General features: G+C 40.3%; 2 protein-coding genes across 2 annotated transcripts; both read left to right on the forward strand.

The window, feature by feature from the left end:
- The first annotated feature begins 589 nt into the window (after window positions 1-589).
- LOC107776673 (uncharacterized) lies at window positions 590-1,700 on the forward strand. The gene is made up of 2 exons (XM_016596583.1): window positions 590-1,020; window positions 1,115-1,700. The coding sequence occupies exons 1-2, from the start codon at window positions 590-592 to the stop codon at window positions 1,698-1,700; spliced, it is 1,017 nt and encodes a 338-aa protein (XP_016452069.1).
- Window positions 1,701-3,969: 2,269 nt separating this feature from the next.
- On the forward strand, window positions 3,970-4,446 carry LOC142166000 (uncharacterized). The gene has a single exon (XM_075224400.1). The coding sequence runs from the start codon at window positions 3,970-3,972 to the stop codon at window positions 4,444-4,446; it is 477 nt and encodes a 158-aa protein (XP_075080501.1).
- The last annotated feature ends 18,167 nt before the right edge of the window (window positions 4,447-22,613 follow it).

Raw genomic sequence — 22,613 nt, forward strand, 5'->3', positions numbered from 1 at the left:
TCAGATAACTCTAACCTACAGACCAAAATTGCTAACATTGCACCAAAAACAAGCTCTCCTCTGTAGCTTCAGCAGTCCAAAAAACGGCTACTGAAATTTCTACATTAATTCCCAAAACTGTGAAGACTCATCTGGTCAAGGAAAACAAGAATGAAGATCAGGTCAATAATGAAGAAATTCATGGCCAAGATATGGATGAGGAATCTACTACACAAAACTTCAAGCACATATCAAGATAAGGTGATTTGTCTCCTAGAGTAATGGATAAAGTGAAATCAGCTGACAGAGGGAAAAAAGCAACACAAAGAAAACACTAGTATCCCGGGTACTGATGTTCAAACAAGAACGGCAGGTTCTAAATCAGTTGTTTAATGATGAATGCATTAATATGGAACATTAGATTAGTAAACACACAACAAGCCTTTGAATGACTCATTACAATGCACATACAGTACAAATACAGATTTGCTGCATTAATGGAGCCAAAGCAACAGTCGAGGTAGCTTGAAAGATATAGGAGCAGACTTGGTTTAGCACAATCAACATCTCTAATAAGATATAGGCTTTTATAGATGATGGTTTTGAGGTTATGGTTCTGTTTGACATGCAACAACAACTTACCCTGAAAATAACTAACAATAGTACTCAACAAGAAATTATCCTTACTTTAGTATATGCCAAATGCGAGCACATTGAGCGTATAGAATTATGGGACACGCTGTATGCTCTGGCAAGTGACATGACTAAACCATGGATAGTTGGTGGGGACTTCAATGTAATATGGGATGAGGAGGAGAAATTTGGTGGATTACCGGTACCACTAAATGAAGTGGACGACTTTGGGCAATGTATTAACACATTCAACCTCAATGATCTTGGATTCAAGGGAAGCATATTCACATGGTGGAATGGTCGGGGTGAAGAGGACAGTATCTTTACACGATTGGATCGAGTTTTGGGCAACATGGAATTGCAGCAACTGTTCCCGGGGTTGGAGGTGACTCATTTATCTAAAAACTGGTTCAGATCACTCCCCTTTATTAATAAATTGCGATCCAAACCAATTGCCAATAAAAAAATAATTTAGATTCCTGAAGTTTTGGACTGAACACAGTACCTTCCAAGAGGTTGTAACAGAGAATTGGGTGGATGACTCCTTGGCAGGCTATCAAGGTAGTACTTTCACAATTTTTAACAATAAATTGAAGAAGCTTAAAAGGGCTTTATCTCTTTGGAGTAAGGCTACTTTTGGGGATATTTTTCAAAAGGTTGCAAGTTTAGAAGAGGTAGTACTGGTACATGAAGCACAATTGGAACTGAATCCAACAAGAATGAACAGAGAGAGGCTCAATAAGGTTCAAACAGAACTTATTAGATATCTAGCTCTAGAAGAACATTTTTGGAAGCAGAAGGCAGGCATGGCATGGTTTAAAGATGGGGATCGCAATACTAAATTCTTTCATGCTCAAGTGAACAGGAGAAGAAAAAGACTACAGTTAAAGAAAATTCAAAACAGTGCAGGCAGCTGGATAGAAGGAAATGAGCAGATGGCTGAAGAAGCAATCAATTTCTTTCAATATCAGTTCCATGAAGATGTGGTGCCAACCTCATTTGAGATCATAGTTCATGTCCCAAATATGATTTCGGTGGAACAGAATCAGGAATTACTGAAGCAGCCTACGAAAGAAGAAGTGCAATAGGCTGTATTTTGATTAAATGCGGATAGTGCTGGGTGTCCTGATGGCTTCACAGGGAAATTCTTTCATCATTGCTGGAATATAATGGGAGATGATGTGTTTGCTATGGTTAAGGAGTTCTTCAATGGTAAGGAATTACCTAAGTATATCACACATACCAACTTAGTGTTGTTGCCAAAGAAGAAGGATGTGATCACTTTCTCAGATATGCGACCAATAAGCCTTAGCAATTTTATTAATAAGGTGGTCTTGAGAGTCATTCATGAAAGAATTGCACCACTACTACCGTCTTTAATTTCTGATGAGCAAGCAGGTTTCGTCAAAGGTAGGAGCATTGTGAAAAATGTTTTGTTGACCCAAGAAATAATAACAGACATAAGGCAGAGGACCAAAGCAGGGCCAAATGTTGTGCTCAAGTTGGACATGACAAAAACCTATGATAGGCTGTCTTGGCTATTCATGACTAAAGTTCTGAGGAAAATGGGCTTCTCTGAAAGATTTATTGGAATTGTGTTTGGAATTGTTGGTAATAACTGGTATTCTATTTTAATGAATGGAGAGCCCTATGGTTTTTTTAAATAAACAAGAGGAGTTAAGCAAGGTGATCCGCTATCACCTACCTTATTTATTCTATCTGTTGAAGCTTTATAAAGAGGTCTCAATGCTTTACATCAGAACTTGTATTTCTGTGGGTTTGGACCGCCAAAATGGATCCCCAAGATTAATCATCTTGCATATGCAGACGATACTATCATCTTCTCTTCTTCTGATGCTACTTCATTAAGGTTGATTATGGAGGTGCTAATGGCATATGAGTTTGCTTCTGGACAACTTATCAATAAGGTAAAATCTGCAGTATACATGCATCATTTAACAGATATGGAGGTTGTAAACAAAGTGCAGAGGATAACAGGTATAAGCAGGCAGGACTTCCCTTTCACCTACCTTGGGTGCCCCATATTCTATGCTAGGAGGAAGATGGAATTTTATCAAGATGTTATGAAAAAGGTCTTGGATAAGTTGCAATCATGGCAAGGGAAATTGTTATCAATTGGAGGTCGGGCAGTTTAATTACTCATGTTCTTCAAGGAATGCCTATTCATCTACTTTCAGCAGTGAATCCACCATTTTGTGTCATCAATAAGCTCCACAAAATGTTTGCTCAGTTTTTCTAGAGCAATTCTATAGGAGGAAAGGCAAGGCATTGGGCATCCTGAGACACCTTGTGCTTACCTAAAGAAGAAGGAGGGGCTGGATTTCGATCACTACACGATGTGTCAAGGGCCTTATTTTGCAAGCTATGGTGGAATTTTAGAACAAAACCAACTCTTTGGAGTTCATTTGTGAGCCAAAAATATTGTAAAAAGATGAATTCAATGGTGGTACCATGGAGAAATGGTTCTCATATTTGGAGGAAATTGCTTGAGTGTAGGGATACTATTGAGCAAAAAATCATCTGACAAACAAGAATGGAGTCATCACTTTTTTGGTTTGAAAATTGGACAGGGTTGGGTGGATTGTATTTCACAACTCCCCCAGATTTCTGCTGTGACGAGTCAATCTATAATGTTTGTGATGTAGTACTGAAAGATGCATGGGATAAAACCAGATTAATGCAGATATTGCCTCAGGACCTAGCCACTCACATTATTGATAATATCAAACCTCCAACACTTTCTGATGAATTAGATAAACCTTTCTGGATGATGGAACCAAAAGGCAACTTCACCTTAAAATCAACTTGGGATTATGTGAGAAGGAGAAGGGATCATAATGATGTGTTCACAAATATTTGGGTCAACGGATTGCCTTTCAAGATTACCTTTTTATGTGGAAAGTTTGGAAGGGCAGGATTCCTCTAGATGATTTCTTCAAGAGATTGGGTTATTTTTTACCCTCCAGATGCTGGTGCTGCAGAGAACCTGACGAACAGACTATGTCACATGTATTTTTCAAGTCATTTGCAGCACACACAGTGTGGTATTACTTCATGGCAAACGCAGGAATCTTAATAAATGGTTTGACATTGAAGCAGGCAATAGTCAAATGTTGGACAGTGCAAGTTGTAACTCGACTAAAGCCTATTTTCCATGCTTTGCCTTCGATCATTTTGTGGGAGTTGTGGAAGAGAAGAAACTATTAAAAATATTGAGAAGTGGTCACTATTAGTAGGGTTATATACCAGGTTTCTACAACTCTTCAATCTCTAGTTAAACTCAAAAAACCAAACATAAATCATGTCCCTCATAAGTGGCATGACCTTCTGAAAATGATGGAACAATACATTCCCAAACTAAAGGTCACTAGGGTTCTGTGGGGGATGCCTGAACAGGATTGGATAAAGGTGAATACAGACGGGGCATCAAGAGGAAATTCAGGTAGAAGCTCCATTGGTTTTGTCCTAAGGGATAGTGAGGGTGATGTGATATATGCAAGAGGGAAAGAAATTCAAAAAGGGACAAATGTAGAAGCTGAAGCTATTGCTATTCTTGAGGTAATAAAGGAATGTGTGCAGCAAGGATATGTCAATATTCACATCCAAACATATTCTCTACTAATGAACAATGTGGTAGATGGAATTTGGGATATACCTTGGTCAATAGAGAAATATGTTCAGGAGATTAAACTGTACATGAGTAGGTGTAATTACAGATTGTCACGTATCATGAGAGAAGGGAATAAATTGGCTGATTTCCTAGCAAATCATGCACTTGACTATGGAGATAATGAGGCTCACAATTTTCAGTAACTGGAGATACAAGGGAGGAGGATTGTTAATAGTGATAAGCTTTAATGTCCTTACCTATGTATTAGAGTAGACAGAAGAGGATAAGGGAGTATATGAGTAACATAAGAATGAGGAAGGGATCAAGGAACGAAGGACCAGGGTCACACAACCTTCATGGTCAAATTGAGGATAAGAAGATCTCTTTTACAGCTAACTATTTTCTTTGTTTTGCAGGGACATGGTATACATTAAGGACCTACATTCCAGGAAATTTTCTTGTGGAGGTAGTACCTAGTACTCACTCTAAAGCAAGGGGAATCGAAAAAGGCTCAATATCAAGAGCAAAAAGAAGATCAATACAGTGCAAGCTCGTGCATTACAAGGTCAGAAAGTTAGGCAAAAGTGTGCACATCTGGAGAATTAATAATAAACATGAGGAAAGAATTGAGGAACCAGACTCGATAAAAGCAAAAAGGACCCAGGCGTGGTTGCAATTTCCAAGGTTTGTGGGTGACATTTTGGATTTGCTTATTGAGATACTAAATATTGGAACTTTGGGAGTATTTTTCTGTACACCTATGGAATGGGGTCAAGCATGCAAATTTTAGACTTCCAGTCGCCATTTGTACCAAACATTGGCATCAACAAAGCATAGCTCGAGGTGCTGGCCAGTGTGTTCAACAACGATAAACATCTTACAAGTGAAGCCCATACATTACTTCTGGGCGAGCCATAATAACAAGGAAATATGTGACAAAGCAGAAATTATCCACATTTTGAAAGGGACCTTTAATTTCACTACTGTGGTTGTGTATCACTTCATGAGGAGCTTGCAATTAGTGGTATTAGTACTATGTACTCAATCCAGTGCGAGTGAATCATGGGTGAGCAGAACTACAGTAGCATCAACAGGAAGGGGTAAACACAAGTCCAAGACGAGTCTATACTTTCATGAATGCACCAGGTTTTGGCCAAAGATTTCTGGGCAATGCAAATGCATTGGGAACAAAATGCAGCCTCACAGTACATTAGACCAAGCATCAAATCACATAATGAGCCCAGTCAACAACATAGGAATTAAACTCAAAATGGAGGTCATGCAATCCATGATGGAGCAAAGTTGGAATGGGCAATTCACAACAAAATTTTGCCAAGGATTTTCGGATAAACATAGCAAACAAGGGACTAGAACAACTATACCACGGAAATGTTGTGGCATTTGGACAACAACAATGAAAAGGAATTATCAAGAAAAGGAAAGCACCACCACCAATGTAGAGGCAATAATGAAGTTTCACAAGAACATTAATCATTTTGTGATATCAATGTTGAGCTCATTACTCAATATTGGTACTAGGTTTATTGTAATTTTCAAGTATTATCACTTTTATAGCCTAAGACCACCTGACAATGTATTTTGTTTTTTTGTACGATTTTCTTTATATATATAAAATCTAGCCCTAGGTGATTGCCTGGCGGATTGGTCAAAAACAAAATCACATATATACGAGTTATGAAGTCAAAAATATTACCTCCAAGTGATTCCCCGTTGGTTCCCTCAAAAGCTTCAATCCCGTTCAAAAATGGTGGAAAAATGAAGAAGGGTCGCGAATGGGCTATTTAAATACTACCCAGATATTCCTTCTTCGCAAACTTGGAAGGCCCCTCGCGTTCGCGAAGCACAGTTTCACTTGGGCCCAGATTTCTTCATTGCGAATGCGATGCCCAGGTCGCGAATGCGATTCAAAACTTCCTCTTCCTACGTGAACGTGAGAAGACCATCGCGAACGCGTAGGTATAGAACTCCCAGCTTCATGAACGTGGGAGACACTTCGCGAATGCGAAGCATAAATTCCTCACCAGCCCTATATCCTTTTTGCGAATGCGAGACCCCACTCATGAACGCGAAGAAGGAAACCAGAACTGATTGCTGCAACATTTTCTGCAATTTCCTAAGTTCCAAAAATGACCCGTTGAGCATCCAAAACACACCCGAGGCCCTCGGGACCTCAACCAAACCTACAAACATATCCCATAACATCATTCAAAGTTGTTCCAACCTTCGTAACGCTCAAAACAATATCAAAACACCAAATTAGCATCGGATTCAAGCCTAAGTACTTCAAAAACGCTCAAAATACGCTTTCGATCAAAAAGTCTATCCAACCTCGTTCGAATGACCTAAACTTTTGTAGACACGTCACATTCAACACTATAGAGCTACTACAACTTCCGGAATACCATTCCAACCCTTAGATCAAAATCTCACTATCGAACCGGAAACTTCAAAAGTTCAACTTTCGGCATTTCAAGCCTAAATTGGCTACGAACCTCCAAAAAACAATTCAAACATGCTCCTAAACCTGAAATCACCCAACAGAGCTAACAGAACCATCAAATTCCATTCCGAGGCCGTCTTCACACTATTCTGACTACAGTCAAATTTCAAAAACTTAAGCTCTCATTTAGGGACTAAGTGTCCCAAAACTATCCGAAACTCCAAATAAACCCTCCCGACAACTCACAATAGCAGATACAAACACGGGGAAAGTAGTTAATAGGGGATCGGGGCATTAATTCTTAAGACGATCGGCCAGGTCGTCACAGAGAGGTAGAGACTAGAAATTATGTCAAAAGCCGAGTTCGGAACCAAAAATATAGGATTTTTGGACTCAAACACCAAAATGGGTGAAAAAATAACTAGTATCCTTGTTTTATATAGCGCATGTAACATGCGCTATACCTTAATGATTTTGTTTACCCTCAAAATCGGATAACAATTGAATTTGTAAGTGGTTTTAAGGATACATAGATTAATTTGACACAAAGAGATAAAGTAAACTGCAATTGAAATGATCAATGATTGAGTAAATTCTAACCACTTGAATTGAACAGTTACACTCTTGAGAGGTTAGTCACCCTTGGGTTGGATGCACTTCGATCGATATCAAGATACAAAAAAATAAGAGCTTAAAGAGAAAAATTATATATTACTTTAGAATGCGTGTTATGTATCTTTTACAAGTAATTAGACCCCTTTTATAGTAGGAAGTCCTGCTTTAGGTACAACCCTATAAAAAACAAGAATCTCCTGATTTGCTAATTTGCAGGTTCCTTATTGATACGTGCCGAGATTCTCGCCGTAATATCCGACCGGTCACGGATATTTCGGCCTTATGTTATTTCGGTCTTCTGTTAGTTACACTAACAATGCTTCCTCAAGCTCGTTCAGGGTCAGAGTCGATTCCGGGATCACTAAATCAATGTTCTCGAAGGCGGACACTCTGATCTTGGGTTCTAACCCGGTGGAACCGGGGTCGATCATCAATCCCTCATGTTGCAATCCCGATCTATCATGTCGTAGACGAGCCCTATTTTTACCGTAAACAAAGAGTCCCCTCGTTTCTCGGAGGGTAGACGATGAGAAATGACATGTGCTCCTGATTCTCACCTCGATATCATGCGACAGAAATGACAAAATAAATGAAACGTCGCGTCAGTCAAGTCTTTAATGGCATTAAATGGTCGTCAGTTGCCGGTCGGCCACTCCTGAATGTGAACCGTTGTTTGAAAACTATAAGTATCCCTTCTTCATTCATTCAAACTTTACTTCCAAACTCTCTACCCTTGCTCCTTAGAAATTTCCCTATTTTCCAATACTTAAACTCTGATTTCTTAAGATCTTTTGTGAAGATTCTCGCTCGTCTTCACCCCCATATCATCAAGCGTGCTGCTCTAACTTATTATTCTTCCTTTTTCCTAGACTTAAAAGACCGTTCCCTAAAAAGAAACTACTTCCACATCATGGTCGGACGTCAATGAAACCATTCCATGTACTGATGTTAAGGAACCAGTGGCGGAGCCCCCTCTGAGCATGTTTATACCTGGTGGGTGCTCGGTAACCGCTGATTTTAAGGCTGAAAAGCCTTCATCCATACTGGGTCGGTGTGAGAAGGTCTCGAGGTACATATGCTCGATTAGTGAAGGCATTCTCCCCACGGTCAAAAAGGACTGTAACTAGGTTGGCAATGATGTGGTGGTTCCCGGGCCCGATGAGGATATAACCACCCACATCGAGGGATACTTAAGTATTACTTATCCTTTTACGTTGGGACCGTTGGCCACGGTTATCATCGGCTTCTGCAAAAGGTACGAGGTGTGCCTGGGGTTAGATCCACCCTTCATTCTGGAGGATCGTCATCCTTCCCCGGTTCTTCGTAAGCAAGATCGATGGATGCTCGTTCACAGTTGACCACCTTATGCGCCTATACAGTCCCTGACACTTTGGGGGGGGGATCAAGCTTGCATGTCGGCCTAGCAAAGCCTTGTTCTCAAGTATCGATGAAGATTGTGATCGAGGCTAGCTAGGCCATTTTGTCCGAGTGAGGACCTCAGACCTAATCCTAGCAGAGTACATGTCGTTCCCCGAGAAGTGGAACACAAAACATAAGTAAAACCGCGTTTGTCCAAAATTTTATTTTATTCTCTTTTCCATCTTTCTAATCGATACTTGGTGGTGGTGCACCTGTTGCTCGGGTCCCGAATGCAATCCCTCGACTCAAGGAGTGGGTCGAGGGTATTTGTTTACCTCAAAAAATGTGAGTAACAATTAAAGCTATTTTGTGATTTTAAAGATACGTGATTTATTCTAATACTAGTGATTGTACAAGTAATATTGAGCTTAAGTAAGAAAGAATAATGAACCAGATTGATGTTATTGAGACAGTAGGGGGCCTCAAGCTCTTCTATCCGGAGACCTTCAGGTCAGCTAAGACCAATAAAGTATGAACAGTAATGTAAAGGCAATAAAGCTGAAGAGTAATAGCTGAGCACGCTAAACAAGAGAAGAATAAGAATGTTCTATTGCAATGAATGATCTGATGCCTTACAAAATGATTGGGGTCCCCTTTATATAGGAGGGGAAAACCCCAATATAGTACATTCCTTATAAATGTAAAGAATTCTATTGGTATAGGTGTATAACGTCCTAGTACGGATATGTACCATTTCGTACAAACCTTATCCTTTAATTAATGTCTCGGTCCACGTGTTCCTAAGAAATTCCTGCTCTTTCTTGATTGACTTCGAAATTGTGATGTCCTCGATACAGATTGTTCTAGGCCTTCGATTAGCTTTCTCGAGGAGGGTGTCCCTCTGTCAGATTCGATCTCCACTTCGAGTCTCCCAGGCTCGGACTTATAGCCCGTTTTAAGACTTCAAAATGTCATGCTCCTTGATTTTGACCGTATACAGATAGTCCCCGTGTTTCTTAGAACATAATGATATGAAAAGATTTTTGACCTCGATTTCATCGAACCTCTAGTGATTACATCATCCTTGCGAAGCCAACGTTCGAAGTGACCAAAATGTCCCATCGGCCCACTTCCCCAAAAACATTAAATGCACGTTAGTGCTGGTTGGCCATTAATGCCTTCGAACCATCGATGCCCCTCTATAAATATGGGGCGTCTTCCTTTAGTAAACAACTTTACCTTTCTTTAATCTCTACCAATCCTCATATCTCTACATCCCTGTTCACCCACATTCCTTACCTTACAACCATGGCCAAAACTTCCAAGAGGGTCCCTAAAAAAGATAGAGCATCATCTTCCTCTACCTCCTAGCCGTCCAAACCGGTGGCGCCACAGACACTTGAAGAGATCACCCCTAGTGATTGCATCATCAAGAAGGACTTCAGTATCGAGAATCCTCCCAATGTCAAAGGCCAATATGAGTACGTATACTGGTACATTAGCATGATAATGGAGCAGCTCATCAAGGATGTAAGAAGGGATTGTCTATGGGGAGATGAGGTCAAGATTCAGATCCCGAAGGCTGACGAAAGCGTAACTACCCACAAGGATGGTTTTTGTGTGTTTACACTTACCCCTTCACACTGCCCCCCTGATTCATTGGGATCAACTTTTGCAAGACATACAAAGTCACCCTCGGCCAAATCCACCCTTCGTTCTGGCATATTGTTATCATGTTGCGGTACTTCTTTGAGAAGGCCAAGGGTTTAGAATTCACCCTCAGCCACCTAGTTAGGTTCTATCGGCCCTAGTTATTCCGAGGGCTCATCAAGTTACAGTGTTGAACCATGAAGTCCTTCTTCGCCAGTACCGATGAAACCAAAGATTGAGGTTGGATGAGCCGATTTGTTAGAGTCAGGACTTCAGACATCATTCCCGAGGAAAAAATGTCGTTCCCAGAGAGGTGGAATTTTAATAGTAAGTGGAGTCCGCATTTTCCTTTGTATATATTCTTGTTTTTTCATTTTTCATAGCTTACTAATCTTTCTTTTGGCAGCTGATGCTTGGGTGTCCTTGAAGGTGCCCGACCTTGAGGATTGGGTTAGGAAACTAGCTGCCACATCCTCTTATGACAAGCATAAGTGGCGTGATTTGGCAAAGGGCAAATGGGAGCCCAAGAACCATAGCCTTGGAGATGCATCTGAGATGAGGTCGGCCCTGCCCGGGGAAACAACCAAGCCTTCAAATCTAAAGCCCAAGAAGGATAATAAAAGAAAGAGGGTCTCAAATCCCGAAGACCCCCAAGACAAGAAAACCTCCACTCGAAGGCTGCAGAAAAGGTTTGCTCAAACGGGGCACAGACTCAGCCCATGACTCCCAGGGTGGTGAGGAGGATGATGAGGAAGAATCCGTGCTGGTGACTCAGACTGGTAGGCCAGTCGAGACCGCCAAGCCTTTCGAACTAGAAAATACACCTTGTGGTAAGGATGCACGAAGAGAAGAGACGGGCAAGGCCCCCATATCTCAAGAGATTGAGATCGTCCTTCCGTCTTTATCAACTATGCCAGAGGGGGTAAATGCTGAGGCCCCCAAGGTTAATGAGAACACCCCGAGCGAAGATCTTTGGGCTGCGACAACAGGTCGTTCCCTTTCATTACCAACTTATTCTGGAGAGGAAATCTAGGAAGCCAACATTTTGCATATGCCCAATCCAAGTAAGGTCATCGGGGACGATCCTTTCCAGAGTTGCTATGATGGAGTTGAGGATGCTGATGATTTCAATGATGCATCCTCCATTTTTGAAGAGGCCCAGTGTCTCTTTTCCTGGGTAAGGATTTGCCCTATCTATTGCAAGTTCTTCTCCCTTTGTCTTTCTCTTCTATTGACGCATTTTTATTTCAAGTATAGGCTATTGCAAAGTTCAAGGCCGAACCGAGACAATGTGAGGTCGAGCTCAAGGGATTCTCGGGTGAAGAGAAGGCCTCGAGGATCCTTTGTATTCAGAAGGAAGAGGAGCTTAAGGATCTCCGAATTGCTTTGGCCAAAGCTCAAAAAAGCGAGTTCGAGCTGGATGAGCAGGTAACTTTGATTTTAACAAAGTTCGACATCCTTGGACCTGCTTCGGAGGCTAATACTTTGATGTCTCAGATGCAGCAAAAGTTGGATATGATTGGGCAGTTCCGGGACAAGGTGAATCAAGTTCAGGCTGATTGCCTCCAGTAGAAGGAGAACATGGATCGACTTGCCGCTGAAAAGGAAGCTGTTAAGGCTCAACTGACCTCGGCTGAAGCTCGGCTCCATGGTGCTGAAGCGAAAGGCTTGGCTCAGGCCAGGGAACTCGAGGGGCTGGGGGTCGAGCTGGCTAAAGCCTGGACTGAAGCTGCATACACTAAGGCTGAAACTGCACAAGACAAGGCTGAATCTGAGAAGACAAAGGCTTTGGCCGATAAATCCATTGCTATATACAAGAGAGAAGCTACGACCGTTCAAGCTAAGTTAAGGGCGGCCTCCAACCGGGCAAAACAGAGCAATGAATTGGCTAAGTGTCAAGCTTGAGGGAGACTCTTGAGGAAGTCTGTGCTTGAGGGTTCGACCTTGCCGAGGAGATAGCCGAGACACAGGCATGGGAAACTGATGCTAGGTTTCTTGTTTCCTTTAATGATGAGGGTGTGGTGAGTAGTTCCGGGTACGAGGAAAGTGGAGAGGATGCTCCCGAAGGGGAAGAGGCTCCAGAAGATAAAGCTAACGGAGATAAAGGCGGCACTCCCGGGGACGTGGCCCCAAAAATAGATTAGGTTTTTGTTTTGTATAAGGGTCCTTCGTTGTAACATGCTTTGTAAATTTCCCAGATGAATATAAAGTAACTTTTTGCTCTGTTCTTGATTTGTGCTGACTATTTATTTTGTCTCCGTTCATAAAAATTTTCGATGATTCACCTGTTAAGTTTGAGTATTGGTTTAGACTCGCAATAAGCTCTTAGGCTTTTATTGCCCAGGATCGTACCCCTTAGGGTTTTAGATGATCCCCGAGCCAAACTTAAAGTCAAATTAATACGAGCTCGGGGCCTTTGCGTCTGGGTTAAATGAGATTGGGGTCTTAGACTCCCATAGGTCTTTGACCCTATATTTTTTATTTTTAAGCTGGCCCTTAGGCTCTTGTATATCGGCCCTTAGGCTCTTTTTAGAATTTAATTTTTTGCTCTTTTTATTATTATTATTATTATTATTATTATTATTATTATTATTATTATTATTATTATTTAGAATTGGCCCTTAGGCTCATTTAAAATTGGCCCTTATGCTCTTTAAATTGGGCCATTTCGGCCTCTAAAAATGGCTATATAGTTTTCCCTCACTTCAGCTAAAAGACTTAATGAAATTTTAGTTATGCCTTAGCATGTATTTTGTACCCGTTGGGTTTTTCGAAGGCTCGATGTATCGGAACCTTATTAGTCATTTTGTTTGCATGGACACGATCGAATGCCTCTTTAGGGTCTTCCGAAGACTGGTGCTATCGAAGCCCTTGGATTGTTCGAGGGCTGATTTATCGAAGCCCTTAGATTTTTTGAGGGCCAAATTTATCGAGGCCCCTTATATTTTCCTTTTGTCGGGGGTAGCCTGATTTAACCAATTTTTTAATGTTTGAAGGCCTTTAGTTTTATAGCAAAAATCGAACGTCTCTGAATCACATTATTTTGGCTGTAGCCTTTGTGCGACCATAGTCTTTAGTATGGCCGTAGCCTTCGGGTTTGTCACTTGGAATCGTTTCCCGATAACCTTTCGAACTTGTTGGAAAAGTTAGTCCCCGAGTGAGTTGGCCTTGGCCTTCGGTTCGAGAGGGTGCCTCTTTGAGGTCTTATGATGCCTCTTTGAGGTCTTATCAGTCCGATTTTTTGATGACTCAGATGTATCGACTATCAATGACAGTCCCCGGGTATTTCGGGGTGTTTTGGCCCTTGAGCCGCTTCCCGTAAGATTGTAAGTGTAGAACTCGTATGAGATACAAAGTGTTTTTTGATATAACCAAAATGCTTCTTTAAATAGTTAATACATGCATACACGTTTCGCCATTAGGGCTCGATTATTCTATATAGACACGATTCATTTGACTGTTTGGCCCATTACAAAGTTCTCTTGCTGAGGTCCTCTTAGGCACGAAATATCTTTCCTGGAGCTATAACCTCCGAGGGTGATGCCCCCCAGTATTCAAGGTTGATTGAAAAGAAGCCTTGGATACTCGTTGAGTGACCCTTGGGTAGCATATAGGTGTTGCCTCTTTAAAAACCTTGCTGGTAAAACCCATTTGGGATAAAACCCGATCTAAGGGAAAAAGAGTGCAACCATACTTTCAAACCCAAGGTCTTCGAGCTTAGTAGTAATATCACTTGAGCATTGATATATTCCAATTATTTGGTAATTGCTCACCTTCCATTGTGCTGAGTTCGTAGGATCCTTTCCCTATGACTCCAAGGACACGATACGGTCCTTCCTAATTGGGACCTAGCTTCCCTTCGTCTGGGTCTCGAGTGTTAAGAGTGACTTTCCTCAGTACTAAGTCCCCGACTTTGAAATATCGATGTTTTGTCCTTCTATTGCAATACCTTTCGATTCTTTGTTTTTGCGCGGCCGTTCGTATTAATGCAGCCTCACATTTTTCATCTAGTTGCTCAAGAGAAGTGGTCATCGCTTTGTGATTTGAGCCTTCGGTGGCATGCTGAAACCTTGTGCTAGGCTCCCCGACATCGACTAGGATTAAAGCTTCGGATCCATATACCAAAGAAAATGGGGTCTCCCCCGTACTTGACTTCGGTGTTGTTCGGTATGCCCATAATACCTCGGGCAACACCTCTCTCCATTTCCCTTAAGCATCATCTAGCCTTTTCTTCAAGTTTTTAATAATTGTTTTGTTGGTGGACTCGGCCTACCCATTTGCACTTGGGTGGTAAGGTGCCGATAGGATCCTTTTGATTTTATGATCCTCGAGGAATTTTGTCACTTTGCTATCGATGAACTATTTTTCATTGTCACATGTTATTTCGGTGGGTATCCCAAACCGACATATGATGTGGTCCCATATGAAATTGATGACTTCTTTTTCTCTTACCTCCTCGAAGGCCTGTGCTTCAACCTATTTTGAGAAATAGTCAGTCATAAACAAAATGAATCTAGCTTTACATGGCGCCGTTGGTAGGGGGCTGACGATGTCCATCCCCCATTTCATGAATGACCATGGGGATAGGACCGAGTGGAGTTGTTCACCAGTTTGATGAATTATTGGTGCAAATCTTTGGCATTTATCACACTTCCGAACGAACTCCTTGGTATCTTTTTCCATGATGTCCCAATAATATCCTGCTCTGATCACCTTACGAACTAGAGAGTCTGCACCAGAATGGTTCCCACAGGAGCCTTCATGTATTTTTCGTAGTATATAATCTGTATCCCCTAGTCCTAAGCACACTGCCAGTGGTCCATCGGAGGTTCTTCTGTATAAAATTCCATTTTCATCGAGCGAGAATCGAGCCGCCTTGGCTCGGAGTGTTCTTGACTCCTTTGGGTTTGAGGGGAGCTTCCCATGCTTTAAATAATTTATGTATGTTACGCCCCGCAATATTACGTCGATATTACGTCCTGTGGTATTTCATTACGATGGTGTTACACTTTGCAATATTAAATTACGATGATGTTGCACCCTGTAATATTGTACGTTGAATTTGTTGTAAGGTAATTGACATAAGTCCAAGGAAAATATTATTTGGAGATTATAAGGCTTATGCTATTTCAAATAAGTGATGAGTAAATTCGTGAAGGTAAGAGGGTAAGTAAAATCGAAGAAAACGAATTTTGTCAAAATTTGGCATTTTGGGATAAAATACGGCCCGAACTAAAATACCCGATATTTATGAAATAGTGTCAAACAAGGTATTACATGGCTATGATAGTAAGGTGTATAAGGTATGTGGGAAGTGAGTAATTATTTAAGTAATTTGGGGCAATTTTTAAATTATGCGGGTAATTGGTTAATTACCGGGCAACAGGACATTATCTAGTTAACTAATAAGCGGACAAAAACTTAACTACTTATGCCCAAAAACGTGGCACAAGACCACTAATTGGGGAAAGTGACTCATTAAACATGGGTATAGGTGGCTAAAGTGACCAACGAGATAAGTCTTGGAGATCAAAAAGGGATTTGATTTTAATATCAAAGAAAACCCATTCTGAAATGTTTTGTTGGCGTATTGTGTTCATATTTGGTCCTTTCTGAATTTGTTTTCTTCTACATGGGAATAAAAGTGGAAAAGCATAGGATTTTATGCTCTTGATAACGGAAACCAAGAGGAAAAGAGGAAAAGTAAGGAAAATAAATAGATAAGGGTTAACTTTTCCCTCTCTGTTTGGTAATGGGAAAGTCACGGCAAAGTTGGAAACAAAGCACTTATTTGTTATCTATTTTGAATTGCAAAATAAAGTGGTAAAAGATGTGCATTTTAGTATAAGATGCTTTATATTTCATCTTGTTTACAAGATAAAGAGATCCAACTCAGAATTGAAGAATGAGGGCTTGACGGTAGAGTAAAGATCGATGTACGCGTTTCATAGAATGATCAAAGGAAATTATGGTAATTGAAATGTTCTGGTAATTGAGAATTATCTCAGGTATGTTAAGGCACTTTCTTCTTTCTTTTGGCATGATCTAAAGCGAAATGAATAAACTACTTCATAACGGATCTACTCCTAGCAACTAAGGTTGTCCATGTTGTTCTTTCCTTATAAAATTATTCTAAGCAAGTGTGTATGATCCTTGAATCCTACTAAGGTTCATATTGAGGGTATGGATATCCATAGTGCTCTTAAGTCACTCCAAAAGGTTTAGAAGGTGATTCCATGAGTTGAGCATGCATTATATATATGTATCTATTTTACTCTACCGAGCCGCGCTATAGTCGGCCGGGTACGACACCTATTGTGCAACCACTGATCAGTTGGATTTACCGAGCTCCACGTGGCCGGGTACGATTCTACCGAACCTTATGATGGTCGGGTACGCTTTTACCGAGTCCTCTTTGAGGCCGGGTACGATATGATGATGATGATGCCCACAGAGGCGAATGTTTTAAAAAGTTTATGTATATATATGTATTATGCATTTCATATCAGTAACCCCAGAGGCACTCTGATGTTACAGGTTGTATCTCCTCTATCTCTCTCTTTACATTACTGTTCTTGTTTATGCTTTCCTGCCTAACATACTCGGTACTTTATTCGTACTGACGTCCCTTTTGCCTGGGGATGCTGTATTTCATGCCCGCAGGTCCCGATTGATAGGTTGACAGTCCTCCTAGTAGGCTATTAGCTCAACGAAGGTGTTGGTGCACTCCACTTGCTCCGGAGTTGCCTATTTGGTCAGTATGCTTTGGATATGTATTGATTAATATGGCGGGGCCCTGTCCCGACCTTTATGATTTTATGTACTCTTAGAGGCTTGTAGACATATGTCAGGTGTATGGATAATTGTATGGCCTTGTCGGCCTATGTTTCGAGTTTACTAATGGTCATGTCGGCCTTATAGGCCCGTATGTCACATATATTAGTTTGTATATCATGTTGGGTCTTCATATGTTGACTATTCCCTTATGTTTTATTCTTGTTATCTCAGGACGAGTTTTCTAGCTCATTTACTCATGATAACATGATAAGAAAGATATGTTACGTTGGTACTCGGTTGAGTAAGGCACCGGGTGCCCGTCGCGGCCCTTCGGTTTGGGTCGTGACAGAAGTGGTATCAGAGCAGTTCTGTCCTAGGGAGTCTACAAGCCGTGTCTAGTAGAGTCTTGTTTATGGGTGTGTCGTGCACCACACTTATAAGCAGGAGGCTACAAGGCATTTAGGATTGTCACTCTTTATTCTTACTCTAGACCGTGTGGTAGAGCTCACTTATAAGAATTCAAGTTCCAAAATTCTATGTTATTCATAATAACACGATGCCTACATCCGGAAAGAAGGTTGGAAAAAGAGATAGTTGTGAAAGAGTTGAGTAAGAGGAATTGGATTTTTGTATGATGCCTACGATAAGTAACTATGAGGTCTTTAGCAGATCGTGGGTGTACTGAAAGGTGTAAGCTTCTTGATAATGAGCCTTAAGGCAAGAATATCTATCTACCCCTATGGTGAAAAGCAATGAGAAATCCAGAAGCTAGATGCAAGTTTCAACGAGTAAAAGAAGCAAGGTGAAGAAGAGTACACCAAGTTAATGAAGATTATCAGTATTTTGAGTTATCTTCAACAGTAACAGAAGTATGTACAATTGGTCACACCCATTTTAATTATGTTGTATAAGGGCTAACATGTGTAGTTAAGAGAAGGACGGGATATGAAGATCCAGCTGGGGTTAGAGTAACCCAAAAATTGTGGATAGGTTGTTATCATTAACTAATGTTTCCGAAAGATGGTACAAATGTGGTAAAAGATCTCCTTCTAAGACACCCAGATGGTGAACTCTAGAGTAGTACAATCAGATACGAATACTGGAATATTCAAAAATTTCAGAATATAGGCAGTGGGATCCTAGAAGGGACAAATATTTACCTTAGTATGACTCTAGCCCTGAGTAAAAAAAAAGAATGTTAGGCATTCTAATGAGATGAAGCTAGGGGAGCTTATAGGGAAAGAACTTTTTGTTGAAGTTTTCAGAATAAAGTGATAGACAAAAAGAATATAATCCGGAGAATAAGAAGAAAATAAATGAAGCATCATGAGTAAGATGTGATATAGGGGTGATAACAGTAAATCAAAATATGACACGATGACAGAGTCTATAGTCAAAGTGAAGGAAAATACAAGAGGTGACAAGCCTTAAGGCAATAAAAGAGTATAAGCCATAAAATCCTATTTTTATTTCGAGAAATGAGTTGATGACTTCAACGTGATTACCAGAAGGAAAGGTTAGACCCCAGAATAATAAAAATTAGTATGGGCTGGTGAACAAGATAAAACCGAACATGAATTAGGGACCGGAGGATTTGATAATGGTCGACATCGTGAGAATTTCAAAGATCATGCTCCAAACAATAATAGAATAGACAACAGACGAATAACCTTTAAAGGTTATTTAGGAAGTCGCTTACCTAAAGCAAGCACTCTGAGCAGAGTTAATCTTAAGGGACTAAATGTGCCAGTTACCGTAGGTGTCACCTTCGTGCATAAGAAATTTAGTTATCCCTGGTACAGAAGGTTACCATAAGGTGATTAAGGTTCATTTATAATGTGAAAAGACGCCGAATATGAAAAGGTAAAACAAGTATAGGTAGATCATCGTAGTACTAAATCTTAGTACTCCCCTGAAGGGGGGAATATGGTGTGATATGGTATTAAGTCGGAGTTAAGCGGTTCAGTTAACTATGGAATGGTAAAGGAAGAATGTGGTAAAAAGGAGAAAGGGATGATGTTGCATTTATTCAGTTCCTGCAGATATGTTGCGAATCCAGAACATTATACAAGCACGACACCGGGGAGAGGCAGTAAAAGTTTCCGGCCAGGATGTTATTGATAAATAAGTATGAATGGACATTTGATACATCTGGAGCTAGTGGTGAGAGATAAGTTAAGACAAAGGATATATCCCAAGAGGGATTATGCAGAATAAATATATATATATATATATATATATATATATATATATATATATATATATATATATATATATATATATATATATATATCATACATATATATATATATATATGAGAATGGACCAACGAGTAATTAGTAGTCGATTCAGGAAAAGCCTGGTTATGGCTGGACAAGAGGATACTGACAAATCAACAAATCGTGCAGGATAAACATAGTGAAACCCAATATGAGGCATCCAGCCTCGCAGATATGACATCGTAACCTTAAGAAATATTAAGATAGGAGTTGGGGTTGTGACAAAAGTGGTAAGATGAGCAGTAATGAGGAAGCACTAAATGACTTAATTCATACACATGGAATAAGCAGGAGAATAAGCTGGAATTTGGTAGCAGACCTCAGCAACGATAAATCGAAGCAAAAGTTATGGTGTAGTAAGACCTATCTTGATGCAGGAATGACATATGGATGGATAAATGAATCTATGAAATAGGGTGTAGCAATATTAAAGTACTGAGCAAAGAACTTTAGTATAACCATAGATGCCCAAAGGGATATCTTATCAAGCTCTGTATATGTATACAAAGTGAAGCCTAGATATTGGCTAAATGTTAGGGGGAAAGGAGTGAATAGTCGCATATGCACACTTACAAGGTCAAAGTCGTACAAGCTGCATGATGAAAGGTAGCAACAGTTACGAGATTGGAAGGATTTCGACTACAAGTTGTGGTGTGAGAAGGAGGCCTAAGGGGGGATGCCCTAGACTTTGGACTTATTCACAGGACAGTCACCTAGATGACAAGGAAAGTTATAAAGTATTCGGAAGATATAAGTTAAGTAAATGATAAGAGAATAAGTCAACATCCGAGGACATTAAAATGGCAAGGAGAGTATTAAGGTATTCACAAGAGCTATGAGTTGTGAAAATGATAAAAACATCAACCAACATTCGAGGACGAATGTTCCAAAGGGGGGAATGATGTTACGCCCCGCAATATTACGTCGATATTACGTCCTGTGGTATTTCATTACGATGATGTTGCACCCTGTAATATTGTACGTTGAATTTGTTGTAAGGTAATTGACATAAGTCCAAGGAAAAGATTATTTGGAGATTATAAGGCTTATGCTATTTCAAATAAGTGATGAGTAAATTCGTGAAGGTGAGAGGGTAAGTAAAATCGAAGAAAACGAATTTTGTCAAAATTTGGCATTTTGGGATAAAATACGGCCCGAACTAAAATACCCGATATTTATGAACTAGTGCCAAACAAGGTATTACATGGCTATGATAGTAAGGTGTATAAGGTATGTGGGAAGTGAGTAATTATTTAAGTAATTTGGGGCAATTTTTAAATTATGCGGGTAATTGGTTAATTACCGGGCAACGGGACATTACCTAGTTAACTAATAAGCGGACAAAAACTTAACTACTTATGCCCAAAAACGTGGCACAAGACCACTAATTGGGGAAAGTGACTCATTAAACATGGGTATAGGTGGCTAAAGTGACCAACGAGATAAGTCTTGGAGATCAAAAAGGGATTTGATTTTAATATCAAAGAAAACCCACTCTGAAATGTTTTGTTGGCGTATTGTGTTCATATTTGGTCCTTGCTGAATTTGTTTTCTTCTACATGGGAATAAAAGTGGCAAAGCATAGGATTTTATGCTCTTGATAATGGAAACCAAGAGGAAAAGAGGAAAAGTAAGGAAAATAAATAGATAAGGGTTAACTTTTCCCTCTCTATTTGGTAATGGGAAAGTCACGACAAAGTTGGAAACAAATCACTTATTTGTTATCTATTTTGAATTGCAAAATAAAGTGGTAAAAGATGTGCATTTTAGTATAAGATGCTTTATATTTCATCTTGTTTACAAGATAAAGAGATCCAACTCAGAATTGAAGAATGAGGGCTTGACGGTAGAGTAAAGATCGATGTACGCGTTTCATAGAATGATCAAAGGAAATTATGGTAATTGAAATGTTCTGGTAATTGAGAATTATCTCAGGTATGTTAAGGCACTTTCTTCTTTCTTTTGGCATGATCTAAAGTGAAATGAATAAACTACTTCATAACGGATCTACTCCTAGCAACTAAGGTTGTCCATGTTGTTCTTTCCTTATAAAATTATTCTAAGAAAGTGTGTATGATCCTTGAATCCTAAGGTTCATATTGAGGGTATGGATATCCATATTGCTCTTAAGTCACTCCAAAAGGTTTAGAAGGTGATTCCATGAGTTTAGCATGCATTATATATATGTATCTATTTTACTCTACCGAGCCGCGCTATAGTCGGCCGGGTACGACACCTATTGTGCAACCACTGATCAGTTGGGTTTACCGAGCTCCACGTGGCCGGGTACGATTCTACCGAACCTTATGATGGTCGGGTACGCTTTTACCGAGTCCTCTTTGAGGCCGGGTACGATATGATGATGATGATGCCCACAGAGGCGAATGTTTTAAAAAGTTTATGTATATATATGTATTATGCATTTCATATCAGTAACCCCCAGAGGCACTCTGATGTTACAGGTTGTATCTCCTCTATCTCTCTCTTTACATTACTGTTCTTGTTTATGCTTTCCTGCCTAACATACTCGGTACTTTATTCGTACTGACGTCCCTTTTGCCTGGGGACGCTGCATTTCATGCCCGCAGGTCCCGATTGATAGGTTGACAGTCCTCCTAGTAGGCTATCAGCTCAGCGAAGGTGTTGGTGCACTCCACTTGCTCCGGAGTTGCCTATTTGGTCAGTATGTTTTGGATATGTATTGATTAATATGGCGGGGCCCTGTCCCGACCTTTATGATTTTATGTACTCTTAGAGGCTTGTAGATATATGTCAGGTGTATGGATAATTGTATGGCCTTGTCGGCCTATGTTTCGAGTTTACTAATGGTCATGTCGGCCTTATAGGCCCGTATGTCACATATATTAGTTTGTATAACATGTTGGGTCTTCATATGTTGACTATTCCCTTATGTTTTATTCTTGTTATCTCAGGACGAGTTTTCTAGCTCATTTACTCATGATAACATGATAAGAAAGATATGTTACGTTGGTACTCGGTTGAGTAAGGCACCGGGTGCCCGTCGCGGCCCTTCGGTTTGGGTCGTGACATACTTGTTCCTTCAATCCCATGTTAAGCTTCTCGAGTTAATCTCTGCATGGCCTTCTTCGATTACTAACTTTGGCAACTGGGTGACAGCCCCCATGATGATATTGTCTTCCTCGACTGACGATCCCAAGTTTGCTAGTGCGTCGACCTCGCTGTTCTATTCTTGAGGTACATGATCTAG

The sequence above is a fragment of the Nicotiana tabacum genome, chromosome 11 (genome assembly GCF_000715075.1).
Source record: "Nicotiana tabacum cultivar K326 chromosome 11, ASM71507v2, whole genome shotgun sequence".
NCBI classification, from domain to species: domain Eukaryota; kingdom Viridiplantae; phylum Streptophyta; class Magnoliopsida; order Solanales; family Solanaceae; genus Nicotiana; species Nicotiana tabacum.